General features: G+C 50.2%; 1 protein-coding gene across 4 annotated transcripts in view; it reads left to right on the top strand.

The window, feature by feature from the left end:
- Positions 1 to 25,832, top strand: part of ARMC9 (armadillo repeat containing 9) — a 143,821-nt gene that overhangs the window by 102,234 nt on the left and 15,755 nt on the right. For all 4 annotated transcript variants that reach the window (XM_027875238.1, XM_027875240.1, XM_027875239.1 and 1 more), the window contains 3 exons: positions 17,708 to 17,812; positions 19,584 to 19,702; positions 23,308 to 23,429. In XM_027875238.1, the coding sequence (XP_027731039.1) occupies positions 17,708 to 17,812; positions 19,584 to 19,702; positions 23,308 to 23,429 (346 nt within the window). The remainder of the gene's footprint in view (positions 1 to 17,707; positions 17,813 to 19,583; positions 19,703 to 23,307; positions 23,430 to 25,832) is intronic.

Below are 25,832 nucleotides of genomic sequence, written 5' to 3' on the forward strand. Positions count from 1 at the left end.
ACGTGAGGAAAAATGTCTTAGAAATTAGAGCTGACCGAACTGAAATGAGTTGCCTTGAGTAGGATATGTAGCCCTCTGCTTGTTTGGGTATGTGGCAGAGGGGCTTCGTGGTGAAGTATGAGTTGGATTAGGTGACACCTGGGGTCCCTTCCGCTGGTGAGATTGTGTGACTCTGTCCCTACTCATATAAACTGTAGGGAGCATTGCATCTTAAAGCCAAGTCAGCAAGGATCCTTACATACGGATCAATGGCCCCTGTTTCTGCTTGAGTCTGCCTCCCTTGGTCTGGAACATCAGCTCCCCCTTTGCTTTGTGTCATCTGCTGCTTTGGAAAGCATCGCCTCTCTGACTTCATTCAAGTCACTGGAGAAGGGCTGAATGAGTCTCTTACAGGCCTCCTGTCCCTGCTCAGGGATCCCCATCCCTCTTTACTATGTGTTAAGTTCAAAGATGAGTCTTGCTGATGGAAACAGTACAGCCGGATACGAGAAGGCAGAATGGTAGCGTGGAGATGCACTAGGTTTGGAGTTGGAGGGCCTGGGCTGGAATCCTGCTACTGTAATTGTTAAACTCTCTGGGCCTCTCTTTTCCTCATCTGTGAAGGAGGGTATTGGAGTAGATGCCCTGCAAGGTCTCTTGCAGATCCAGATCTTAACACTGCACAATATTTGTTGTATTGTGTTGTAAAATGTCAAAGCAAAGTACATGTCAAGTGCTCACCCTCTTTTCTAGTAACCATTTACCACAACCACATCCTTTTACTGGCTCTGGCCTTTTTGCCATGAACATGGCGAGGAAAGCCTTTCTTCCTCTTTTCTTCACCTGCCTCCGTCCGTGGCTGGGTTCTGACTCCCTGACACAGTCGAGTTGCTTGAGAGGTGCTGATCACTGCAGTGGGGCACTGAGTTTGAGTTTCCTAGAAGATACAGCAAAAAAGAAACAGGATAGTTTTTGTTTTCTAGTGAGAGGAAACCATACAGGTCTCCTGGGCAGTTATCATTCTTCTTCCTAGGCCATCAGCAGGGACAGGGAGTTCAGTTCCAGGAGGACGGACAGGCGGGTGGCGGGGATCGGCACCTCAGAAAAGACAAGATGACCAGCGGAAGTCCAGGCCAGTGAAACAGGTCAGCAGCGGACTGAGTAGACAGCACGGTGGACAGACTGACAGACAGAGAAAGCGTTTGGGAAGCATTTACTAGGTGTCAGGCACCATGCACTGGGGATGCAAGTACAGGAGAAGGTCACGGCCCCTCATCTCAAGAAGCAAACATCCTGAAAAGGGACCTGGAAAATGAAGACTGGGGCTAGGCCTGTGGGAAAGGGGAGTAGCTGAGCAGAGGGCGAGCGGGGCTGAGGCTCTCCAGGTAGGAGAAAAGGCGCCCACCCAAAGAGTGCTTGGGAAGGGCAGTGAATAGAGCCGTGTGCCTGGATTTGAACCACCGGCTTGTTACCAGGGCAGGTCTCTTCACCCTATGAGCCTCAGTGTTTTCATCTGTAAAATGGGGATGAGGTCACCTACTTCACAAGGTTGTTGGGCCTGATGAGATGAGATGAGAGGATACAAATAAAGTGATTTGCCAACCTTGAAGCACCGTCTCAGTGTCAGCTAGTGTTCTCCACTCTTCTCTGTAAAATGAGGAGTTGGGCTCTGGGAGGTTCATGAAGTCTTTTCACTCTAAATCTTCAATCCTATGCAAGCAGGTCCAGGGGCTGATGAGGCAGCAGGAAGTAGGTCCCTGGGCTAGGAGCTTAGGGGGTGGAATAGCGGAGATCCCTTCAGACAGACAGCATACATGCCCAATGCAGAGAAGCTGGGCACAAGGAGCCAAGAGCACCAGCCTGGCCAGCAAGCTGAGAGTAGCCAGGGTCGGGGGGGGAGGGGAGAGTAGAACCCAGGTGCAGACTGACCTTCCTAGAGCGTGGGATGGACATTCAGAGTTGTGGCTATCACACACAGCAACCAGGCCGTTACAGAAATCACACGATGGAAGAGGATCCCAACTCGGTATGGCTGCTAAGCCCACAGGGCAACAAAGGTTTGGTAGAAACCTCAGATAAGATAGCTGGGGCTGCCAGCAGTCATAAACAGGGCCAGCAGTCTGAGTCAACAGTAATTGAGAGCCGGAAAGCAAACAGTTCTGAGTTAGCCTTGGCTGCCCAGCCTTAGCATGGGCTCTTCCCTGAGGCTCCTGAACCTTGCATAAGCTTTTATCAGAATCTTGTCTTGGCATACCCTGGCACCAGCCCAGCCCACGGGACCCATGACAGGATGTGTTCCTCTTTGCCAGAATGCAGTTGCAGGCCAGCAGCCTCTACATATCCGCATTGTGTCCCAAGAGCTCCCCCCCTCGGTGCCGCCACTCGTGCCTTCCCTCTGACGGTGCCCTCCGTGCACCTGGTCTTTCCCGGGAGGTGGCCGCTTGTCTGCATGTTGGCTCCCCCGTTAGCTAGGGAGCTGCTCGCTCGAGCACAGGAGCCAGGCCTTCCCTTTCTCCATGTCCCCAGCGCCTGGCACAGAGAAGGCGCCTCATCGGTGCTTGCTGACCGATTCGCAGTTGACTTACCTTGTAGCTGTCACCTTTTTTAAGGGCCTTGGGGTCACTGTTGAGCTTGACTCTTGACTTTTCCTTGACCACACCTCTGCGCTTTGTGCCTTGTTTTCATCCTCTGTAACATGAAGGAGCTAGACTCAGTTACCTGTGAGGTGCCTTGTTGTAGCTCTAAGCCCGTAAGGCTTTGAGGACCCTGGGAGTGTGGGACCCACCTGTCCCTGAGCGGAGGGGAGTGTGTAGGAGAGTATCAAGGCAGAGGGCAGCATGCTTCCAGAGATCTGGCTGGTCACACTGCCTGTGGGGAGCCCTAGAACAGCCTTCTGCTCCTTCAGCGTCCCGATGCTCTCACCAGGCTAGCCTTACATCTCTTCAAGTCTTGTCTGGGGTCAGCCTGCCCATCATCCACTTCGGATGGGGCTTCTTATGTCCCCCTGGTCCAGGGTCAAAGGTGGGCTCAGATATGGACAAAGGCTGGCCTGCAAGTGGGATCACGCAGGAACCTCCGTCTGCTTGTGCAGGCAGGAAGCCAGAGTCTGAGCCTCAGTTTCCTCCTCTGTAGAATGAGTGGGTAGGGCCCTTCCCACTCTAAGAGTTTTCCAAAATCACCAGCCTTTCACACGCGGCCCTCTAGGTCCTCAAGTGCGGCCCTTTGACCGAATCCAAACTTCATAGAACAGATCTCCTTAATAAAAGGATTTGTTCTGTAAAACTTGGACTCAGTCAAAAGGCCGCGCCCAGCAGGTTCCCCACCCCTGCTTTAAAGCATCAAACCGAGCCTGCTCCTGAAAGGAAACTTCACAGAATCTGAGGGACCACCTGGCCCTTCTCAGTACCCGATGGCTTTATTCTGAAGAGGCCCAGTGGGCTGGAATGTTAGAGGGGAGATTCTCAGTCAGTCAGCTGTGAGCAGGGCTAGCTAGCTCTGTGGGGATGCTGGAGAGAGAGGAGAGGCCTGGTCAGTCAGGGGATGGCAGGGCTATGCAGGAATGTTGGAGAGAACATTCCTGGGCCCCGAAGCTCCCCCCCAGCTCTGAGGTTCTAAGACAGTTCTCTCAGCCAAAAACAGAAACGAGCCCCCGAGCAGAGGAGGCCTGAGCCCCGGTGCTTCCATGGAGAAATGTTTGCGGGCATCTGTCTGGAAAGTGAAAGGACCTAGCACACGCGCTGTTCCTGACTGAGGCCGGTGTAGGAGAATTGGGATGCCCGGGAAGTTCTTAGACTCAGTGGAAGCAAATTCCCAAGGCAAAGCAGCTAGAAGGCAGATTCATAACATTAGCACCGAGGACACCTTGATCCTGAGGCCTGATGAGAAGTATTTTCTCCGAGAAGTTCGTGGCTGGGCCACTTTAGTGAGTGGGGAGTGGGTTACAGAGTGGACAGAGCACTGGGCCTGGGTGAACCTGAGTTCAAATCCTGATTCATTGCGATTCTGGGCAAGTCACTTTCCCTTTGCCTGCCTCATTTTCCTCATCTGTAAAATGGAGATAACACTAGTACTTACCTCTCCTGGCTGCTGTGAGGATCAGAATGGAGTGACACATGGAAAGTATCTTGTCCACAAAGTGCCATGTAAAAGTGATGATGGTGATAGTGATGATGACAGTAGCTTTCCTTGGGCAGGGAAGAGGTGGTGGTGCACTGGTGCCCATAATCGGCTGGGTCTTTCCAGTCAAATCAGAAAGTAGGAGCAGCCTGTGTTTTTTGGAATACCTAGGTTATTATGTTCTTTATAACTCTGGAAAAGCTGTGTGATCCTGGGCTAGACAGACTGATACTGTTCTCATTAGGAGAGATGGAGTGCAGGGTGTCTCTTTGGGCCTCTTGGAGTGAGAGTTTAAAGCCAGACAGAGGCCAACTAGAAGATGGCATGGGGCCCCATTCTCCGGGTTCTAGTTGGGTCACTGGCCCCCATGGACAGAGTGCCATTTTCTCTAACCTCCTCCTAGGAGCATGGTGCTTTAGGATAAGAACCATTTGCCCATTCCTGAGTCCCCTGGGGCCTGGTGCCGATGCTCGAGTGGTTTCATACTTTAATCCTGAAGATCATTCTTCTTGATGGCTAAAATGTCATCAAAATACATGTGAAGGGTTTTCTCTTTGTTAACATGATCAGGTTTCATTATGGTCATAAAGCGAATATTTTATGAGCCATTTTAAAGTCTTTCAAAGTCTTTCAAAGTTCTGTTGTCCCTACCTTGAAGATAGAGACTTTGCTTTATACTGTCTACTAAAGCAAAGTGCAGTGAAGCATTGATGTCATCCAGATAATTCTGGTTAAAAACGACCCTTTTAGTTAAGAGAGGAGAATGGCATCTGTGGCTCATTCATGTGTGTATCTCCCTCAGAGCCTGGCCCATATAGGAGTTGAATGATGTGTGTTAAGTGACTACATGAAGGTAATACTGTTCAGGCCAGCCATGTTCATCAGGTCTCTGCTAATTGGAGCTTGTCTTCGTTGACTCAGTTAGCATTAGCTATGACCATTGTCCACAGTGCACAGTCCATCAACAAGCAAAATAAATAGGAGGGTTTCTGTAGAGCTGTTGGTCATTAGGAGCTTAGCCGTCTTGTTTACTGGCTGGGCTTATGTTTGAAAGGTATAACTGGATGGAAGCAGGGGCAGCTAGGTGGCGCAGTGGATAGAGCCCCGGCCCTGGATTCAGGAGGACCTGAGTTCAAATCTGACCTCAGACACATAAAACTTACTAGCTGTATGACCCTAGCAAGTCACTTAACCCCATTGCCTAGGGCCCCCCCCCAAAAAATAATAATAATAATAATTGAATGGAAGCCAAAAAGACTAAAAGGAGTTAGTCCTAAGCAACTGGAAATAGATTTTCATTCCTGAAGCTGAACTGAGCAGGCATTCAATGCTTTCAGCTCTTGGCATGGGACACAATTGAGGGAATGTATTCTGTCCTTGACCCAAGGAGATTGGGAGCCATGCTCTGCATGCCATCTGTCTCAGCACGGCACAGCCCTCACCCATGCTCCAGGAAGTCGTTCTGAGGGAGGGGAGCCCTCCAGACGTGAGGTGTGGGCCCCTAACAATCACCAACGAATGTTCCTGAAATGCTCGGTTCTTTGGGGCTGGTCACTCTTGGCTTGAAGGCTGTACATACTCATTGGCAGATCCTACTAACCCAGAGATAGTAAGCTCTCTAAGCTTGTCACTGCTAGGGTCAAGGCAGTCTTTGAGTCTCTTTATCTGAAATTGGCCTTTTTCAACCTATAGGAACCACCCACATAATACACACCCATGAGTGAGTTCCATATTGCTCAGACACCAGGATCCCTTCTGCTGTATGTTTTAGACTAGGGCCCTGGGTGGATAATGAGCAGAGCCCAGAATCGAGGAGGAGAAGGAGGCTGGACTAGAAAGAGTTCGGGAAGTTACCCTGTGCCTTCAGAAATCCCAAACTAAACCATCCTCATTCACACTCCTATCTTTTCACTCCCACTATATGATTGTGAATCATGGAGCACAGTGATATCAAAAGAATTATTTCTCCAGCCAAGAGCCCTTGGCAGGTAGAAGGATGACGCACCATGGCACCAGTGACTGTCCAGGGACAAAAAGTGAAGGGAAGGGCGTGCCAGAGGACAGCTCCTGTGACCAGGAGAGCAGGAGAGTTGGCCACACCGTGAGAATGAGGAATGGACAGCTTCAGTGGGACCTTCCTTGGCATGTTCAGGATACAGAGGAAGACCTCAATGCCTTGAGGTAGGCATTCTAGTCTGGGCAGGATTTGTGGTAAAACACAGACAAGGATCACAGAGGAGGAGAAGGCATGAAAGGGCTGCTGTCTCTTGGTGAAAGTACTCACACTGATGGATTGGTGAATCACTCAATGTGTCAGACTTCACGAGGGGCCTTCTGGTTTGTGAGGATGTTTGGAGCAAGGCCAAGTTGACCCGATTGACCACCGTCTCCATTCTCTTTTCTTCACGTCTACTGTCACCTGATGCGTTGAGAGCACAGATCCACCAAATCAATTCACCCATCCACAAGTGTTTCTTAAGCATCTACTGTGTGCCAGGCATTGTTCTGGGTGCTGGGGATACAAATAGATTGAATGAAACAGTCCCTACCTTCGAGGGAAAACAATCTATACACATAAATAAATACAAACTGTGACCAAAGTAAATACATGGTAATTGGTGGTGCGGAAGAATGAGGAGCCATTAGCAGTTGGAGGATCAGCAAAGGCCTCATGGAAGAGAGAACACCTGAGCCGAGCTTAAGAGGGACCAAGGTGAGGCCCAGGGGGCAGAGCTAGAAAATGGAACGTTGTACCCAAGCCACAGCAAGAAGGCCGGTGTGGCTGGACTGAAGGGTGAGGAAAGAGGAGTTAACATGCAGTAGGCCTGCAAAGATGGGCGAGGGGAGTTAAAGGCCAGACAGACACATTTAGGTTTTAACCCAGAAGCAAGGGGGCGCCCCTGAAGCCTTTGGAGCAAGGGGTGGCATGATCAGAGTCATGCCTCAGGAACGCCACTTGGCAGCTATGTGAAGGGGGAGGTTTGAGGCAGGGGGACCACGTAGGAGGCTGCTGCAGTCATCCAGGTGAGAGGTGGTGAGGAAAGGAGAAACCACAGCACAGGGAGGATGCTCAACAAGGATGCTTTGTTCTAACAGTCACAGCCCCTCACATCTCTGAGGGCAGACGCATTGGATCGATAGGTGTGCTCCGTCAGAAGGCGATGGCAACAGCGACGGCCTGACAGCAGACACGCTGGCCGGTCAGAGGCTTCTGACTCCTCGTGGGTTAGCCCTTTCATGCCCTTAGTGACTGGGAAGCCCCATCTGCGGCTTGAGCCTTTGCCCCTGACCCAGTCCTTCAAGGCTCAGTTCCTGCACCTTCAGTTGTTAGCTTCCTTCATTCCCGTCTCTCAGTACTTTGGGGACACCCTGTTCTAGTCCTTTAGTTGGTGGCTTTAGTGACGAGGCAATTTGGCTGCCCCAACCTTCAGATCCTGCCCAGAGTCTCTCCCTTGCCCTCCTTCCCCTCCAAACAAGCCTTTCCTCCTGGGCTCCAACATGACAGTTGGGTACAATGCCCTTGACCTCTGACTACCTGTGCAATAAGGACTCCTCCCTGGGCTCCTGGAGCTTTGTTCCCTTGGGCTTAAGGCCTTGTGCTGCTTCACTGTCCTTTGGAAATCTCAGTGTTCTGGCCTGTCGGGTCTCTCTCATTTATCTTTGACCTGCCTTTCCTATTCCTGGTTGGTCTACCTGCAACGGATTCCTTCCCAAACCACATCATACCAGCTTGCCCTGGACTGCTCAGGATTGGTGTAAGGAAAATGCTTTGAAAACCTGAAGGTGTCATGGGATAATTCAACCAAGAGTGTGATGTGGGGCAAAGGACAGATCCAGACTAAGGGCACAAGGAAAATGTGAGGGCGCAGCAGATGTTTTTGCAGAATGGGATTCTGAGAGATAGAGGGGTGGAGGCAGCTCTAGGCATGGGGAAGACGGAGACAGCTGGTCAGAATCAGGGAACGGCTCTTCAGAAGATGATTTTGGCAGCCATCTGGAGGATGTTTTGGAGAGTAATGAGAGGTAGGGAGGCCCTTACCTCTTAGCTTCTTAATTAAGCTATTATTAAAAGTCCTTAGGAAGAAAAATGACAATACTATCTAAATTAAGTTACTTATTCAGGCCATACCAATTAAACTATCAAAAAATTACTTTATAGAGCTAGAGAAAACAATAACTAAATTCATCTGGTAGAAGAACAGGTCAAGAATATCAAAGGAATCAATTTAAAAAAACAAAAAAAGGAAGGCAGCCTAGCAGTACCAGCTCTCAAACTACATTACAAAGTAGTAATCATAAAAAACAGTTTTGTGCTGGGAAAGGAACAGAGTCTTTGATGAGTGGAACAGATTAGGTACACAACATCCAGAAGCAAATGAGCACAGGAACTCACTGTTTGACAAAATCTGTTGGAGAAAACTGTAATCTGACTGAAACTAAGCATAGACCAACATCTCACATCTCATGCCAATAAACATTGATTCAGTGCCTTCTATGTGCTCAGTGGGCAGCTCAAAATGAGTACGTGATTTACACATAAAGGGTGATATTATAAGTAAATTAGGGGAGCATGGAAGAAATTATCCATTGATCTACGAATAGAGGAAAAGAGTTCATGACCAGGCAAAAGATAGAAAGGTTCACAGGAGGTAAAGTGGATCATTTTGATTTCATAAAATTAAAAAGGTTTTATGCAAAAAAAAAAAAGAAAAATCAATGTAGCTAACATTATAAGAAAAGTAAGAAACTAAGAGAAATTATGTAGCAGGTATCTCAGATGAAGATCTCATTTCTCAAATATAAAGGGAAATGAGCCAAATTTCTAAAAATAGGACCCATTTCCCAGGTGATAAATGGTCAAATATGAACAGGCAGTTTTCAGAGAGAAAAAAAATCAAAGCTATTAATAGTCATGAAAAAATGCTCTAAATCATGAATAATTAGAGAAATGCAAATTAAAACACTTCTAAGGTGCCACCTCATACCTATCAGATTGGCTAACATGACAGAAAAGGAAAATGACAATGCTGGAGGGGATGTGAAAAAATAGGTACCTTAATACATTGTTGGTAGAGTTGTGAACTGGTTCAAGAATTCTAGAAAACAGTTTGGAACTATACCCAAAAGCTATAAAACTGCGCATACCTTTTGACCTAGCAGTACCTCTACTAGGTCTGTATCCCAAAGAGATCAAAGAAAAAGAAAAAGGAAGCACATATAAAAATATTTATAGGCACTGTTTTTGTGGTAGCAAAGAATTAGAAACTGAGGGGATCGTCAGTCAATCGGGGAACAGCTGAACAAGTTGCATTATATGATTTTGGTGGAATACTGTTGTTCTGTAAGAAATGGTGAAGGTGATAGTTTCAGAAAAACCTGGGAAGACTTCTCTGAACCGATACTAAGCGGAGTGAACAGTACCAGGAGGACATTGTACACAGTAACAGCAATATTGTAATGCTAATCAACTGTGAAAGTTGTGATTCTTATCAATACAATGATCCACCATATGCCAATAAAATTCTGTCCTCCTCCAAACAGAGAACTGCTGGACTCAGAGTGCAGATAAAAGCATATTTTTTCTTTTCTTTATTTTTCTTGCTTGGCCAATGTGGAAATATGTTTTGCATAACTGTATATGTATAATAGGTATCATGTTCCTTGTGTTCTCAATAGATGGGGAGGGGTGGAGGGAGGGAGAGAATTTGGAACTGAAAATTTTTAAGTGTGTATTTTTTTAAAGTGCTTAAGGGAGACTTACTGAAGATCTCAGTGAGGAGAGTGGCTTTGTGACTGGGGAGGAGAGGCAGAACTGTCACAGTGTAGCATCAGAAAGACTCGGTGACTATTCACGTAGTGAGGGCAGAGGGTGAGACACAAGTCAGAGATGATTGCACTTTCGAGGCTGGGATAATTGTGGTCCCTTTCACAGAAGCGGGGAAGCTGGAAATAGGATCAAGTTTAAGGGAAAAGGTGACAAGTTCAGCCTTTGGCCATGTTGAGTTGGGTGCTGATGGGACAACCAGGTAGAAATAGCAACTGGAGAAGTAGGAGAGACTAGGGCTGGCTCTTCTAGAGTGACTTGGTGGTCATCTCCCTAAAGGTGATCATGGAACAGCTGGGCCTGTGTACACTCACCACGAGGAAGAGCAGAAAGAGAGAAGAGAAGGTGATCTCATTTAGAACCCTACCCACACTTGGAAGAGAATAACAAGCAGTCTTTGGCCACATGGGCCCAGACACATCAATTTCCTAAGTATGTGATGAGGAAGCTTTGGTTAAAAGGTTGTCTGAAGAAAGATCCAGGGGTATTAGTGGACTGCCAGCTCCATAGGAGTTTGACAGCTAAAAATAACTAGCAAAGTATCCCCTGTCCAGGAGTGTTTCAGTGCTGGTCCTCCAGAATTCTGTCTTGGCCAGAGCTCAGCTCATGGCGTCCCGACTTGAGAAGGACATTGACAAGCTGCAGAGCATCTGGCGGAGGGCATCCATGGTGGTGAAGGAACTTGAGCTCATGTCACCTGTGCGTTGTGTGAAGGAGCCAGGAATGATTAGTCTGCAGAAATGAAGACTTTGGGGCGGGAAAGGGGAGTGCATCCCAGCTGCTGGTCCCAAAGGACAGAAGCAGTAGCAGCAGCGGGGAGAAGTAGCCAAGAGGCACATACAGACAAATAGACATGATGTTGGGGAATATTTCCTAACAATGAGCACTTTCCCCAAGTAAATGGGCTGCTTAAAGAGGGGATGGGACCCCCTCCTGGGAGGTCTTGCAGCAGGGACTAAATGATCATCCAGTGAGGAGAGAAAGAATACAGATTTAGAGGTCAAGATGGTGCTCCAATCCCTACTCACTGTGTGGCCTTCACCTCCGTGAGTCTCAGTTTCCTCATCTGTAAGATGGGGGGGTAGGTCCCTTCTGGCTTCCTAACTGTGTTTCTGTGGTCTGTGACTCAGTGAATGCTGAAGAAGAGATGAAGTCTAGCTGGGGAAATCATTAAAGGCTTCCTGGAGGCATAAGCACCAGAGCTGGGCCTCAGAGAAAGAGAGGGAGCCGGCTGTGAAGAGGGGGTGGGGGGCGAGGAGTGGGGAGAGGTCAAGCGAGGCCTGAGGCCCAGAGGCCAGAGAAGGTGGGATGGAGGTATTCCTATGGCTTCATGTATCAAATGTATGTTGATAAGCCCTGCTTTTTTTTCCTTTTGTCCCCAAATGCCTTCCTAGACTTCATTTAGTGTTCAGGGAAAGCTCAGGCCAGCAGACTGAATCAATTAAGCTGGCCTGATTCCAGCAGGGCCCACACTCTCAGAATTGGGGCAGTGAAAGGGCCTTATGGATTAGATGATCCTATGCAAGGCAAAACCCCTTCTCTCATCCTCCCCCTGGGAAACTTCTCATATAGCCTCCTGGCCAACTCCCAAGGAGAGGGAGACCCCTGTCCCTCAAGGCAGCCTAGGGGGACATAGGGGAAATAGGGAGATTCTGTGGAAGGCCAGTCCCCAGGCTCACACTTTCCCTTCCAGCTTGGAGGCTTCCTCCAGGTGGGTGAAGAGTGAAATGGAGCCACTCTTCCAGGTGTCTGCTAATTAGGTCAAGTCAAAAACATGGTGACCAGATTGGATCTCTTCACTCAGCCACTAGTACAGGAAAGCCACTTGAACACCTTGCCCTGTCTGTGCCGGACTGGGAAGAAGCCTAGCTCCCCAGCGTATTTAGTGGTCACCCTTAGTTGTCTCCAGTCTCCATCTCTCGGAGGCAGGTTTGCTGGCAGGATGGCGTGTCCAAAGCCAGCGGTTAAGAATCCTGTAGTGTTGTAGAATCACGGCACTGTCCTTGGACATCTAAATTCCCCTCAACTCCAGTGCTTTCAAAAGGCAGGCTGAATTTCGTTCAGGCAATCAGTTATCAGCTGGGACGCAGTAATTTGATGCATTTGGCTAAAATGTAAAAAGACAATGTAATTGTAGGCTCTCATTGTAAATACATTCCAGTGATGGTATATAAGACCTACCTTAAGGCACTTATTCTGGAAGCATTTCCTTACCTCTCACTCCCTTTCTCAGGACCTCAGAAGTCTTGCCTCCAGAGCTGGGTTTCACAAACCTCTGTTTCTATTCAGAAGGCACAAACACCTCTGAAAAGATAATGCCCTGGGTAATGCCTTGCCTTTGGGCCAGGCTTCCCTCTCCAGAGGACTTCACGTGTTTCAGCCAGCTCTCACAACAGCCCAACTTGGGCGTGTAGAATGCAATAGAATCCTTTTCTCTTATAAGATGGGGAGAATGAGCAGAGAGGAGTGATCCGCCCCATGGTCGTTCCTGAGCACGATTAGAAGGCAGCTCTGTGTTCCCTGGCCCAGGGCCCACTTGGGGCTGGGTTTGCCCATTAAAAAAAAAAAATCTGGATAAAGATTCTTGGTTTTTTCACCTACTTGGCATTGACTGGAAAGGTGTCCCTTTGTCCTGTGGAATGATTTAAATGGCCTATCTGCTTACCCTTCCCATTGTTGGGGCTGGGGAGCTGAGATTTTCTCTCCCTTCCCCCAGCATTGCCTGTGCACATTTTCCAAGTACTTTTGGAAACTCTTTGAGTGGGCTCACTTGGGTTTTCTTTGTTATCAACTGATGTTGTCTTCTCTTTGCATTTCATGAATCTTAAGAGTGATTCCATTTGCTTGTTCCTGATAAGAGTTGTTTCCAAGGATTTCGATGATGATGATGATGATGATGATGATGTTAATAACTATAAGCATAGTTTACAAAGCACTTTGTCATGTAGTACCCATGGCACAATGCTCTTAGTGAAGATATTAGTCCTGTTATACAGACGAGCAAACTGATCCCACCTGTTGTTAATGTTCTCTTGAAATTGATTGGTATTATTTTAATAGAGTATGTATTTACTTAGAAGTGTGTATATTGGCTCACCCCAGTAGAGTGCAAGTTCCCTGAGGACAGGGACTACCTTGCTTGTGTTTCCGTATTACCAGTGCCCAGTACAGTGCCTTGCAACAGTCACAGAGCTGGTGAGTGGCAGAATGAGGAGGGGGAGCTAAGGCTTCTGGTTCCAAGGCCCCTGTACTCTCTGTCACCCCACTGCTTGTACCTCTTCCAAGTCTTTGTTTTTCAAAGATCCAAAAATTTAAGAGAATAATCAGTCATTCTCATGTTATCTGTGTAAGCTAGGGAGTGAACCACCACCCCCTCACCTTGGCAGAAGGAGAGAGGGAGCTTCTATTCCCAGCTTGGATGACTTTTCCACCCGAACTGAGATTAGAATTCAGGTCTTCTGGCCTTTGACAACCAAGACACTTCGAATTAATAGTAATTTATGTTTCCTGCGTCCCTTAACAGGCCACGAGTATTCACTGGCATTTAGTGAGTAAAGAATTAAAACATAGGGAGCAGCTTTCCCTGTGGCCAGGGGTTCAAGGTGTGGGGGTAGGACCCTGACATTCAACACCTAATTCTCAGCCCCACATCCCACTTTCTTTATAAATGTATGATAAGGTCCAAATGTGGAAACTAGTCTACTGGCAAGTGTACCTTGATTAATGAAGTTAATTTCAAAATATCGTGAAAACATTAAGTTAAAAATAAGGTAATTTAGAAAACGTTACTGGGCTAATGTTCTTAAATAGTGAAATGACGTAAGTACGTCGGTGGATCTGTGTTCTCTCTGTACGGGCCATCCCTTCGCTGGTGCAGATCACAGCACTTTCTCATCCTGTGGGATTGTTGTCCGGGTCTTCTCAGAAATCCTCCCTAGTAGATGGACCCAAGTTGCTGGAGGCCTCTACTGGCAGGAATGGGGCCCCAGGCAGGGCAGCCCTTGGGCGTCCAGCTGTCGGTCCTGTCCTCACTGCATGGCTGGCCCATCTCTATTTCCAGGCATGTCTGTCCTTGGTGATGGCTGTTACACCACTTCTCAAATAGAAGTCTTCATTGGTGAGGGTCTGTGGCCTCCTTACGTCCACCATGCAGCTGCCTGCTGTCCTTCCACGCTCGACATTTTGATTCTTCTTGGGTCACTGGGTTCCTCTCAAACATCATTTTTAAAAGCATGTAAGACTAATTCATTAGCCTTGTCTCATGGCATGTAGAGGAAACCAATAAATCTGCTTTGACATTGGCCATACCCCTGAACTGAGGTCTCTTGGAAAGTAAAAAACTGAAAGGCATACACTGAGAAATCACTGGAGTGAGTGTGAGTCTCTGTGTGGGGGAGACAAAGAGAGGAAGAAGGCACCTTCCCTTCCAGGAAGGGCCTCCTGCGTAGCTCGCCTGCCACGTGGGCCACATTCAGGGGCTCTGGTTGGTTTGTCTGTGAGATGGAATGTGGATGTCATCAGAAAACATTCCACACTGAACCTAAACAAGAAGGCGTATTTTTGTTTCATCTTTATGGGCCGTTATTCATTGCTCAGCCCTTTTTTGCTCTTTTTCCTCCGGAAACATGGATGAGGGGATGAAACCCAGCTCCCCTTCTCTCTGGAGCTGCTCCTCAGCAATGCTCACTACCCGTGACCTCTTCTTCTAAAGGGCAGTTCAAGGTGGGCCTCCCATCACATTGGGGGCTGCTTCATAGATTAACCTCAGCCAACTCAGTAGCACTTTCTGTCCCCAGGATGACCCCGCATTTCCTTTACAGTGGTTCATGTGGCTCTGAATTAGGGGGCCTCAGGCTAAAGTCTGAAATATTGAGTGAAGTTGTAGGGAGACACCGCTTTCTGGCATTATGAAAATTAGTGTCAGCAGTGTGGAATTGATGAATATTAGACCAGTGTCTCTGTCCGAATTAGGCCTGGGAGTAGACAAAAGCTGAGAGGAGGCATGGGCCTATGCCTGTGGTGTTTACCTGTGCATAGGAGGCAAGGACACAGCCACGGATAATTATAACACACAATACTCCACGGTCCAATGGTTAGGCCTGAGGGAGACGGGCCCTGGGGGGATCCGGAAATCTATCAAGAGGACTTGAATTGGGGCTTCAAAAAGAGAGGTGGGATTTCACAGGAGCAAGGGCATTCCAGATACCAGCAATTAGGGGGTGGCCGACCAAGTTGTGGATATGATTATGATGGAACAGTATCGTGCTGCAAGAGATGCCGAGCAGGACACTCTCAGAAAAACCCAGGAAGACTTATCTGAACTGATGCAAAGTGAAATCAGGAGAGCATTGCACACCGTCACAGCAACGTCTTATGATGATCGTCTTATGACTGGTGAATGACTCAGCTCTTTTCAGCAATACAATGATCCAAGACAATTCCAAAGGACTCATGATGAAAAATGCAGATCATGGGGCAGCTAGGTGGCAGAGTGGATAGAGCACTGGCCCTGGATTCAGGAGGACCTGGGTTCAAATCCGGCCTCAGACACATCACACTTACTAGCTGTGTGACTCTGGGCAAGTCACTTAACCCCACTGCCTAGCCAAAAAACAAAACAAAACAAAACAAAAAATGCAGATCAAAGCGTGCTGTTTTCACCTTATTTTTTCTTTTTGTTCTGTTTCTTCTTTCACAACACGACTGATATGGAAATATGTTTTACATGATTGCACATATGTAACTTATATCAAATTGCTTAATGTCTTGGGGGAGAGAGGGAGGGAGAAAATTTGGAGCTCAAAAAATTTCAAAAATGAATATTAAAAATTGTCATTACATGTAATTGGGAAAAAATAAAATACTATTAAAAAGAAGAAAAAAGGAGAAGAAAAAGAAGGAAGAAGAGAAGGAAAAGAAGAAGGAAAGGAGAAAAGGAGGAGGAGAAGAAAGAAGAAGAAGACTCATCCCTGGCATAATGGCACATGAGCAAGAGCTCCAAGGAGGGAAAAGGTGGGGCTCATTCCCAGGGCTCAGCCTGGTCCCTTCTGACTGGAGCAGGGATTAGCTGCAGGGCAGTCCCATGAAAGAGGGCTGGAGGGGGGTTGGGCAGGCCTGCCTTTCACTCAGAAGCACTTTTGTGGGAAGGGGAGAAGTTCCCACCCCAAAACATTGCCCTCCTTTGCCAACCAGCCAGCGGCCCCAGATGCCAGGGAGCAGGGCCTAGCAGTGAAGCCCCTCAGGGCAAAGACCCTCCTTAGAGTGCCCTGAGCACTGGGGCTTGGCACCAGGCCTCCTGCTGAATGAATGTTTGCTGATTTGGGAGGATTAGGGCCACTGCTCTGTTGATGTGGGCAACTCCATAGACACCTGGGGGATTGGGGGCAGGAGAATGTTTGTGTGTTTGTTCTTGCCATACCTTTGAAGTAACTATTCCTTTGTAAAGTTAATCTGACTGTTAAGAGGTTAAGTGTGCCTTGGGTGCTTGGGCTCCTCCAGTGGGGGACATCTGTTCTGTTGGGACTGGAGCAGGTGGCCCCCAGGGACTCCCTGGCATTGGAGGGGAGGCGAGACTGGTCACTGTTCTTCAAACTTGTTTGCACGTTGTCTCCAGGAGAGCAGGGTTGTTTTTTTGCCTTTCTTGTATCCCCAGAGCTCAGCAGATACTGGAGCATAATAGGCGCTTGATAAATGTTTGTCGACTCGTTGGCCCAGAGTTAGAGGTGAGAATGCAGGCGGAGGAGGGAGCTGAGGCCCAGGGAGGTCAGGAAGCCTGGGTCCTGACTTGTCCAAGGTCACACGGGCAGTGAGAGGAAGAGCCAGGCCTTGGTCTAGGACTTGTCTCTCCGACTTCAGCCCTTCCAATGAGAATGCCAAGAAGGGCAGAAAAGGAGGACGCTAGGTCAACCTTGTTGGAAGACCAGGACACCATGTCACTCTTCCTGGCAAGGTCATAGATTGAAGAGCTGGAAAGGGCCTGAGAAAACCCACCCACTTCGTCCTCCAGAAGAGGGCCTTCCCCAGGGCCAGTCTGAGGCGGCCCCTTCGGCTCCAGCACCGGCCTCTCGGGGTTCTCTCTAGGACATCACAGGCCTCTCAGCCAGAGTTCACTTTGAGTCTCTGAAAACAAAAGCATCCTCGGTGGACCAAGGCCACGTCATGTGCCGGCCACAGGTGCACCAGATGGTGAGCTCGTGGCAGGCAGGAACCACAGAGCACAGAGCCCAGCCCAAACCAGTGAGAGCGCCCTGTGAGGCTTTGTGGAAGGGATTCTGGGAATGAGACTGGGGCCCCAGGCTCAGAGAATCGGATCTGAAGCCTTTGAGGGTGGTCTGGTTTGTCTTGTACCACTGGGGCCATTGAGAGGCGAGCCAGGCCTCCAGGACTCTGGGTCTTTAATGTGAAGAGAGATTTAGTTAGTGGAAATCCCTTCTTTCGCTCCTCCCTCCTCCCAGCTTCATGGAGACACTTAGTGAGAGAGAAGGCAAGGAGATCTGGGTCTCTGGGCATCCGTCTGCTGTTTCCCAGCTAAAATCTCCTAGGCAGCTTGGAGGTTTTAGGAAGCATTTGCACCACAAGGTCTTGGTGCTTAATGACTGTCAAATGCCAACTGAAAAACAAACTTGTGGGCATTGTGCCTCCTCATCCCCTTAGACCTCAAGCTCTTCGAGGGCAGGGATGATGGCCCTGGGAGCAGTGCTGTGGACATAGCGGCTGCTTTGTAAATGTATCTGAGCCGCCCCGGCTGCTCTGTGTCCAGTGGACTCATCCCTCGTTTCTCTGAAACAGGAAGACCAGGACACCATGGAGTCTGATCTGGACAAGGATGAAGTGATACAGCCCCAGCTTGGGGAGCTCTCCGGGGAAAAGCTGCTGACCTCCGAGTACCTGGGCGTGAGTATCCTTCCCCCGGGCTACAGCATGTCAGGAGGGTTTTTTCAAATGATCCTTTTTTGGCCAGAGCAGCGGGTTCATGAGGCTAAGATCACACGTCCCTTCCCCATCTGTGGTTGCCCATCTCAAAACTGCGTGCTGCTGATCAGCAGGAGGACCTAGGCTGAGTAACTCAGGGCTCACCCTGAGGGGTGAGGGACGCCCGAGGACATCGAATCCAAGCCGGCTCTGATCCAGAATGTCCTCAGTGACCTCAAGAGCACATCCCCCAAATAGTCCTCCAGCCTCTAGTGACGGCGCCTGTTACCTCCCTGGCCAGTCAGTTAGTATTAACCCTGTCAGGGAAGAAAGCTGGTTGAGTGCAGAGGGCTCTGGACGTGCAGTCGGCCTTTCTTAGGGTCTGTGTCCTCGTTTATAAGATGAGGATGGTGATCTTTGTGTCCGTGAGTCATTTCCAGGGGTTGCGAGGAATGTGTTGGAAAACTCGGGAAGCATTCTGTAATGGGAATGCCTCCCCGGGGGGAAGAGTGGGGCCATCTCTCCCCTTTGTGGATGTCCCCCTCCCTCCCTGATCTGCGTTGTCCTGCCTCCCGGCTGCCGCGTAGAGAGACGGCCAGGTCTCCCCAGTGGCTACCGCCCCACCTTTCTCCTCCTTGTCTTTGCCTGAGAAAGCTGGCGATCGTGGGCACCTCCACATTCTCCCCTCTCACTCTCTTCTTAACACCTTTACTGTCCAGCTTCTGCGATTGGGAAGGACAAGGAGGAAAGAGGTGGGACAGCAGCGAATGGGGAAGGTCGAGCGAGGGTCTTTCGAGGGTGGCTTTCTAAGAAGCTGGAGCAGCCAGGAGAGGGTCAACATCCTCTCCACACACAAGGTCCCCACCTGGTGCAGGCCCCGCCCCTCCTCCTGCTGTTTGGGCTCCCTCCTTCCCACCCCTCCCCCCTCCACTCAGGGGCCACAGGGATCTTCCTAACACTCACGCCACCTCTGACTCACCAGACTCCAGTGTTTACCTGTCACCTCCCTGATCAAATATACAGCCCTTGTCTCCTGGGCTCCTTCCATCTTTTGTCTGACTTCTTTATCCCCATCTAGGCACCCTCTAATCCAGTGACACTGGCCTCCTTTCTGTTCCCACACATGACCATCTCCCACCTCCATGACTTTGCCCTGGCTGTGCCCCCTGCCTGGAATGCCTTCCCTCTTCACCTCCTCCTCTTGGATTCCCTGGCTTCCTTTGAGACTCAGTTCCTTATAAATCCCCCCTTATGAAAGGGCCCTTTCAGGCTCCTCTGCCATCTGAGATTACCTTCCCTCCACCGTGTCTTTGTCACACGTTTTGGTCCCATTAGCCCTTGAGCTCCTTGCGAGGAGGGACCAGGTCCTGAGGATGCTGAGATAACAGAGAACCTTCTGCCCCCAAAGACTTTACATTCTGCCAAGGGATGGAAACAGGCAGTCTGCACAGCTCCTCCATTTCCCAGGACCTTGACCTTTCTAGCTTCTGGTCTCCTCTGGCCGCCCCTTTCTCCTCCCTTGGGACCCTTCCCGGAGCCAGGCTCTGCGCCGTCATTTGGAACCCACCTTGGTGGCTTTCTCTGAATCGGCGGCCAGGATGTGGAAGTGGGCCCAGCCTGGAGTACCGGCCAGTCACAGAAAAGCTTGAAGAAAACAGTCGCTTGCTTTTTTTTACGCCCCCTGGAGAAGGTTCCAGGGGCCCGAGGGCATTGCCGCTGCGGTCACAAGCTGACTGTGTCTCCTGTGTCCTAGATAATGACCAACTCGGGCAAGGCCAGGAGGAGAGCGCTTCCCAGCGGTGTCCAGCAGAGCGTTGACGAGCCCCTGCAGAGGCCTGTCACCCCTGGGTATCATAAGAACGTGCACCCCATGTAAGTCTGCAATGCTGTTGCAAATCTCATTTTCTTACACCCTGCTTGGATCATCACAACGCGAGGTGCCAGTAGAAATCACAAATAAAACATCCGTGTTGAAAAGCACTCAGCCACTGTCATTTTTTAGGGCGTTTTTGGACGTTAAGGCAGTTACTGGGGCTGACACAGCCAGAGGTGTCAGGGGGAAAGGGCCGGCCCTGGGGCCTTGTTTTCCTTCCTGTTTCCCCGGACAGGGAGGCAGCTGCCAGAGTCGTGGCCGTACAAGCCCTGGCCCCAGATCCCAGCTCCCTCTCTGGCTAGCATGTGACTCTATGCACTGCCCTCAGTTCCTCCCCACATGCCAGTGGGTCAGTCAGATTCCACAGGCAGAGCTGATACTGGCCAATGTGATCCTGAATGAATCCTAGGGCTCCCCTCTGGTCCCACTGCCTTCCCTGGCCCCCCACACCAGACCTGCTTGGTGCTCCCACCAGGCTTGAAACACGAGGCCTGCAGAAGCAGACCTCTGCAGAGCCAAGGGCTTCCTTTGTGGTACAGTGAAGGGGACAGACGTGTGGTGCAGGCGTCAGGAAGATTCAAGCCTTGCCTTTGTACCAGGCGGGGCTAGAGGAAGAGGCAGGGAGAAAGCCAGGACCCCAGCCCCACCCTCACATTGCCGTTTCCATGGTAGGCATTGCCCACGTGGGAGGACACACATCATGGCTGCTCTCAGATGGGGCTGGCATCCAGGAGGCCTTCGGCCCTTTGAATTGTACTGGTGCTGGTCCAGGTAATTACAGGCTTTTCACAGAGCATCTTTATGCCCTGCTTCTGACTGCAGAGAAACCAGCCTGCTCATTTCACCTAGCAAGTGAGCAGTCTGTGCAGAGGACAGGCCAGAGGCACAGAGGGAATCTTACTGTGACTTCATTTTTAACCGCCAGTGCTGGGTCGAGGGGTGTTTATTTTTAATTTAGCAGCCAATTCTCTCCATCCTTCCAAGGGAAGTTCTTTCTCCCAGTTAGAGGAATAGAAACTTCAGATTCTCTACCTAAAGAGCAAGATCTTTGTGGGCTCCAGGCCAGCGCTCCCACTGAGTTCATACGCTTGTGCGAGGTTTCTGTTAGTGAGCAAAGTTGTATTACTGTCATCTGATTACCTGCATGACCTCGGACAAAGTGCTTCTCCTCTTTGGCCTCGGTTTCCTCATCTGTGATAATGAGGAGGTCAAGCCAGATGGCATCTAAGGCCCCTTCTGGCTGTAGATCAGGGTTTTTAGGCAAGGGTCTGTGAGACCCACTGAGGCCCATTTCCCGGAAGGGTGTCTGGTGAATCTTTCTTTTTTCAGAAGTCATCAGGACAGAGTTGATGTCTCTACCTAGTTTTGTGTCTGACTCTAAGACTTATGTGCCCAGCAGATGTTCAGTAATGCATTAATTCAGAGAAGGGGCCCAGGTAAGCAAGGCCAGGGAGACGGGGGCACGGGGAGAACTGAGCCAGGCTTTTCCGATCTAAGAGAGATCGTGTTGGGACAGTGGAGAGAACGTGAAACTGGCAGCCAGAGGCCCTGGGTTCTGATCCCTCCCAAGCCTGCCACTGCCTGTCTAGTTGGGGGGCTTTCTGAAGCTTCCTCGTCTTTGTCTGTGAAACAAGTGGGCTGAATTCAGTCATCCCTTTCAGTTCTAGATCTCTCAGCCTCCCGTGTGTCCTCTGATCTGTTGGTGATAAGGCCTGAGGTGACATGTCGCTTCTGCACTTTCTAGACTGGTATCATCTTTGGCAAGACATCTTCCCAAACATTATCTAATCCCCATTTTATAAAGAAGCAAACTGAGCCTTAGGTTAGATGACTTACCCGGTTCTCCAGCTAGTCAAGGGTAAACACTGGATTGGAACCCAAGATTCCCCGTCCACACTTCTTGTGACCTTTCACATACTGCCTTAAGTGGCTGAGTCCTTACTGAGCACTCTAGAAATGCTAAACGGGTTGTGTGATTCCGTCCTTCAGGCTTGGAGTGGAAGGGAGCTCACAGGTGGCCTAGTCCAGCTGGCACTGGCCAACGGCTCTCCTCCCATCACTTAGCTTCAGAACCTTCAGGGATGGGAAACCCAGGCTCCCCGAGATGGCCCCTTCTCCTCGATGAGCCAGCTCATCACTCTAGCGGGCTGGCATCTGTCTCTGTAGGTCCTACCCATTATTCCTAGTTCTTGACCTCTGGGGCTATACAGAATCAGTCTGGCCCTTGTGCTGAATGTGGCAGCTCTTCAGATACCTGGGACAGCACTCTCAGCCTCCCCCAAGCCTTCTCCAAGCTCAACAGCTGCTGGTCCCTCCAGTCAGCCCAACCTTTAGCGTTTCATACCGCGGAACCAAAGGAAATAGGAAACAGCAAACAAACCAATAAAATGTTTTTCTGTGTTTCCCTGCAGGCCTGCCTCACTCCTGCCATCTTAGATGCTTTAATTTCCTTCCTCCCTCCCTTTCTTCTCTCCCTTTTTAATTTTTTTCTTCCTTCTTCCCTTCCTTCATTTCTTCCTACCTCCCATCCTTCATCCCTCCCTCCCTTTCTTCCTTCTTTCCTCTTTTTCCTGCAGGCCTGTGTCACTCCTACCATCTTTGACTCTTTAATTTCCTTCCTCCCTCCCTCCCTTCCTTTCTTCTCTCCCTTTTTTAGTTCTTCTTCCCTTCCTTCTTTTCTTCCTTCCTCCCATCCTTCGTCCCTCCCTCCCTTTCTTTCTTCCTTCCTCTTTTTCCCTTCTTTCCCTTTTCAGTGTGGTTGGAGTCAGTGTGAAGACAGTTTTACTTTTGCTGATTTCCTCCTGTGTTCTCTCCTGTTCTCTCCATAGCTCCTTATAAGCTCCATATTTATCATACATCATGGCACCATGATATTCCATCCCATTTGTTTGGCCTCTCTACCACTGGACCATATGGGCTGCTCCTGGCCTTGTACAACTTCTGTTAGAGCAGCATTGCAGATCTCAGCCCATCCCTGCCTGCCCACCCTAGGCAACTCTCCTCCACAGCCTCTCACGAGCTCCCCACAAGGCATCCAGCCACCCCAGTAGAGGCTGGCTTGGCACCCCTGCCAACGTGGTGACCACACCCCTGTCTTCCCTCTCCCTCGCCACGTGACCAGCTCGTCTTCCCTTCCTTAGCAGACTCCTTCTTTAATTTGAAGTTCCTAATTAATTAGCTGCTGCAGCATGCTCACACCCACCATGTGCTGTGGCTGACGCCGTTTTGGGACCCCTTTTAATTCTCTAGAGACTGTTGTCAGGCCCCACTCTCACACAGCGGCACCAGCAGGATGCTGGTCTGGAAAAGGTGGGCCTTTGTTTCCATGAGCACTTTGCTGTTTCCTGAAGATGATCCAACCCCCTGTCCTCCTCCTGGCTGGCTCTGGGCCCAACTCACCGTCCATCTGCACTGTCCCCGAAATACAGGAGGCTCCAGATTTTAATGGAGATCTGCTCTCAAGGCACCCTACCTTACCTTTGTTTGGTGACACCACAGGGAGCTGCAGGTTGGCCAGTGTTGGCTGTTCCCAGCTAGCTGTATTTGTAGCTTATGTGTTTGTTTGTTTGTTTGTTTGTTTGTTTGTTTGTTTGTTTTCCTCTAGGCTGGAAAACGATTGCATTTCTCCCTGTGTGGCCCGCCCCATTCGAGGCAGCCCGCTCCAGGCCCAGCCAGGCCCTCGGCCCCCTACCCGCAGTGGAACCCGGTCCAGCACCTCTTTTGCATGTAAGGCCTCTGAGAAGATGGGGGGACAGGGTGGGGCCAAGTAGGCCTCCTTGGGGTGGGTAGGTGGTGGTCCGCACCTGGTGTTCACAGATCCTGACTCCCAGCCAGTCCCCAAACATTCAGTCAAGAAATAGACGTTAAGTACCTCCTTTGTAGGATACAGATGGACTGATATGTAATTTCTGTTCCAATCAGTTTGATGGGTGTTTTTTCAAAAGGCAATGTGATGAGAGAGGGAAAAAGCATTGGCTTGGGAACCAGGAGACCCGGGTTATCAGCCCCGTCCTATCACTCATTTCACCTCTTTCTTTCTTTCATTTTCTGTAAAATAAGAGAGTTGAACTAAGTAATCCCATCCATGTGGATGGGGAAGATTAAACATCCGCTTTCCTGATGTACCGTCAGTGCAGCCCTACAGTGCTCTGCAAATGTCCAGCAGGCCGCCAGCGCGCAAGCGTCTGTTAAGTGTGGTCAGTTTAGGTCCTGCTGGGCCTTAGGGAGAAGTGGGGAGGGAAGACTTTGGAATCAGAAGGCAAGAGTGATGGAGACCAGGAGTCTCTGTGGCCTCAGAATTTGGGTTTCTTGGGTATTTGGTGCATGTGGAGCATCCAGTTGGATTATGTGGAGTCATAAAATATTCTGGGCATCTTCAGTGGGTTTGGAAGTATCCTTTCATCCGGCCCAGCGGAGGCTGCCCACGAGAGAAAGGCTCGTCTTTGTACACAGAAAGTATGCTTTGGATCAGGGGTGTGCCCGCAGGCCTTTCATATCCGTGCAAGGCTATTTTCTTTTCATTTTCCAGAGGAAATGAAAGGGCTTGTGCACGGAGGTAGCCAAGGTTTACTAGACAAGAATCTCGTTCCTGACTCCGGGACCTGATTGACTGGAGGAACAGGGGAGGTGAGAGAGGCCAAGTTCTAGCCTCAGGCCCTCTCAGACATCTGCGTGCCCTCTTGGTACCAGAAGCGCCTCGAGCTTACACCTGCAGGGATGGGAGAAGGCGCTCCCTGGTCCTCGCAGCTTTAAGGAGCTCTCTAGCTCCGAGCCTCCATTGGAAGAGCTCAGAGTGGAATAGCAGAGCCTGATCCCAGGCCCCGCAGACCTCGTCACCCCAGCCTCAGGTCCTGAGTCCGACTCTCGTTAGCCGAGGGGCCTTGGGAGAGCTGTCTGATCTGGGCCCAAGTGGGCATCATACCCGTGCTGCCTGGGCGAGCAGGGGCATTGCGGGGACAATGGCGATGCCTATTTACAGCGCGCTTGGTAACCCCATTTTACAGATTAAGTAACTGAGGCAGGGAAGAGAGTCAGATCGCAGAGCTAATAAATGTCTGAAGGGAGATCTGGATTCCAAGTCCAGTGCACTCTCCTCTGGGCCACACTGCCCCTTGCGCTGGCTGACGGAGTGTAAGCCAAGTGCCTTGTAGCCCTCTCGGTGTGAGTCGGGTGTTAACCCCTAATTAGGAGTAATAACCATCCAACGTGGAGTGGAATCTGGTTTATGCGGCACCGTGCAGAGCACTGGCTTTGGAGCGAGAGGACTTGGGTTCAAATCCCACCTCCAAGACTACCCGTGTAACTGTGGGCAACTTTATCTCCCTCAGGCTCAGCTTCCTCCTCTGTAATTGAGGGACTGGACTGGACGCCTCTGGGATCCTTTCCAGTTCTAGACGGAGATGCCCTCTGGGCCTCAGTTTCCTCGCTTGTCACATGAGGGCAGTGGGGCTCGACCGCCACTGTCGTCCCACCAGCTCCAGCTCAACCATCCAGCGCCGGGGGACCCCTCCCCCTTCCCTTCAGTGGCTGCCCCGTTCGTCCCCATCTCGCAGATGCCTGTGGGGAATGTAGAGCCCGGACCTGGCATTACCCAGAGCTTGGGGAGGGCATCCATACAAATACCTCACCGCTTCCGTTCAGAGAGAGGCGAGGTTGTCTGCCAGCTCTCAGACCCACTGCCAGGGAGAGCCAAGTGAGGTCTCTGACCAGCCATGGAGAAGAAGCGTTGTCGTATCTGTGGCAGAAGCAGAAAGGCAGAGGGTGCAAGTGCTTTGGCAGGGCCCTGAGGAATTCCGGCGCTGGGCTCACCAGCCTCCTCTGCACAGGGCCTGTGCAGGTAGAGACACGTGTCAGGTCCTGCAGTCCAGCGGAAAGCCCCGGTTCACAAGCCGGGCCGAGGCTGAGGACGAGCCAGCGGCGGGTCTGAATGGTCTCAGGGTTTTAGCGACATCTGAGCTCAATCAGCATCAACGCTGCAGCATCCCACCCTGTTCAGCAGCGCTATAGGAATATGAAGCGCTATATTACTTTAGCCCATCTGGGCCTGGACCCTGCAGTGAGGGCCAGAGTCCTTTCTGGGGGTCAGGGCCCAGACCTCGCCCTGCTGGTTGGCATGGCTCCTTCCATTCA

This window comes from Vombatus ursinus, unplaced genomic scaffold (assembly GCF_900497805.2).
Source record: "Vombatus ursinus unplaced genomic scaffold, bare-nosed wombat genome assembly UNPS02014808.1, whole genome shotgun sequence".
Classification (NCBI taxonomy): domain Eukaryota; kingdom Metazoa; phylum Chordata; class Mammalia; order Diprotodontia; family Vombatidae; genus Vombatus; species Vombatus ursinus.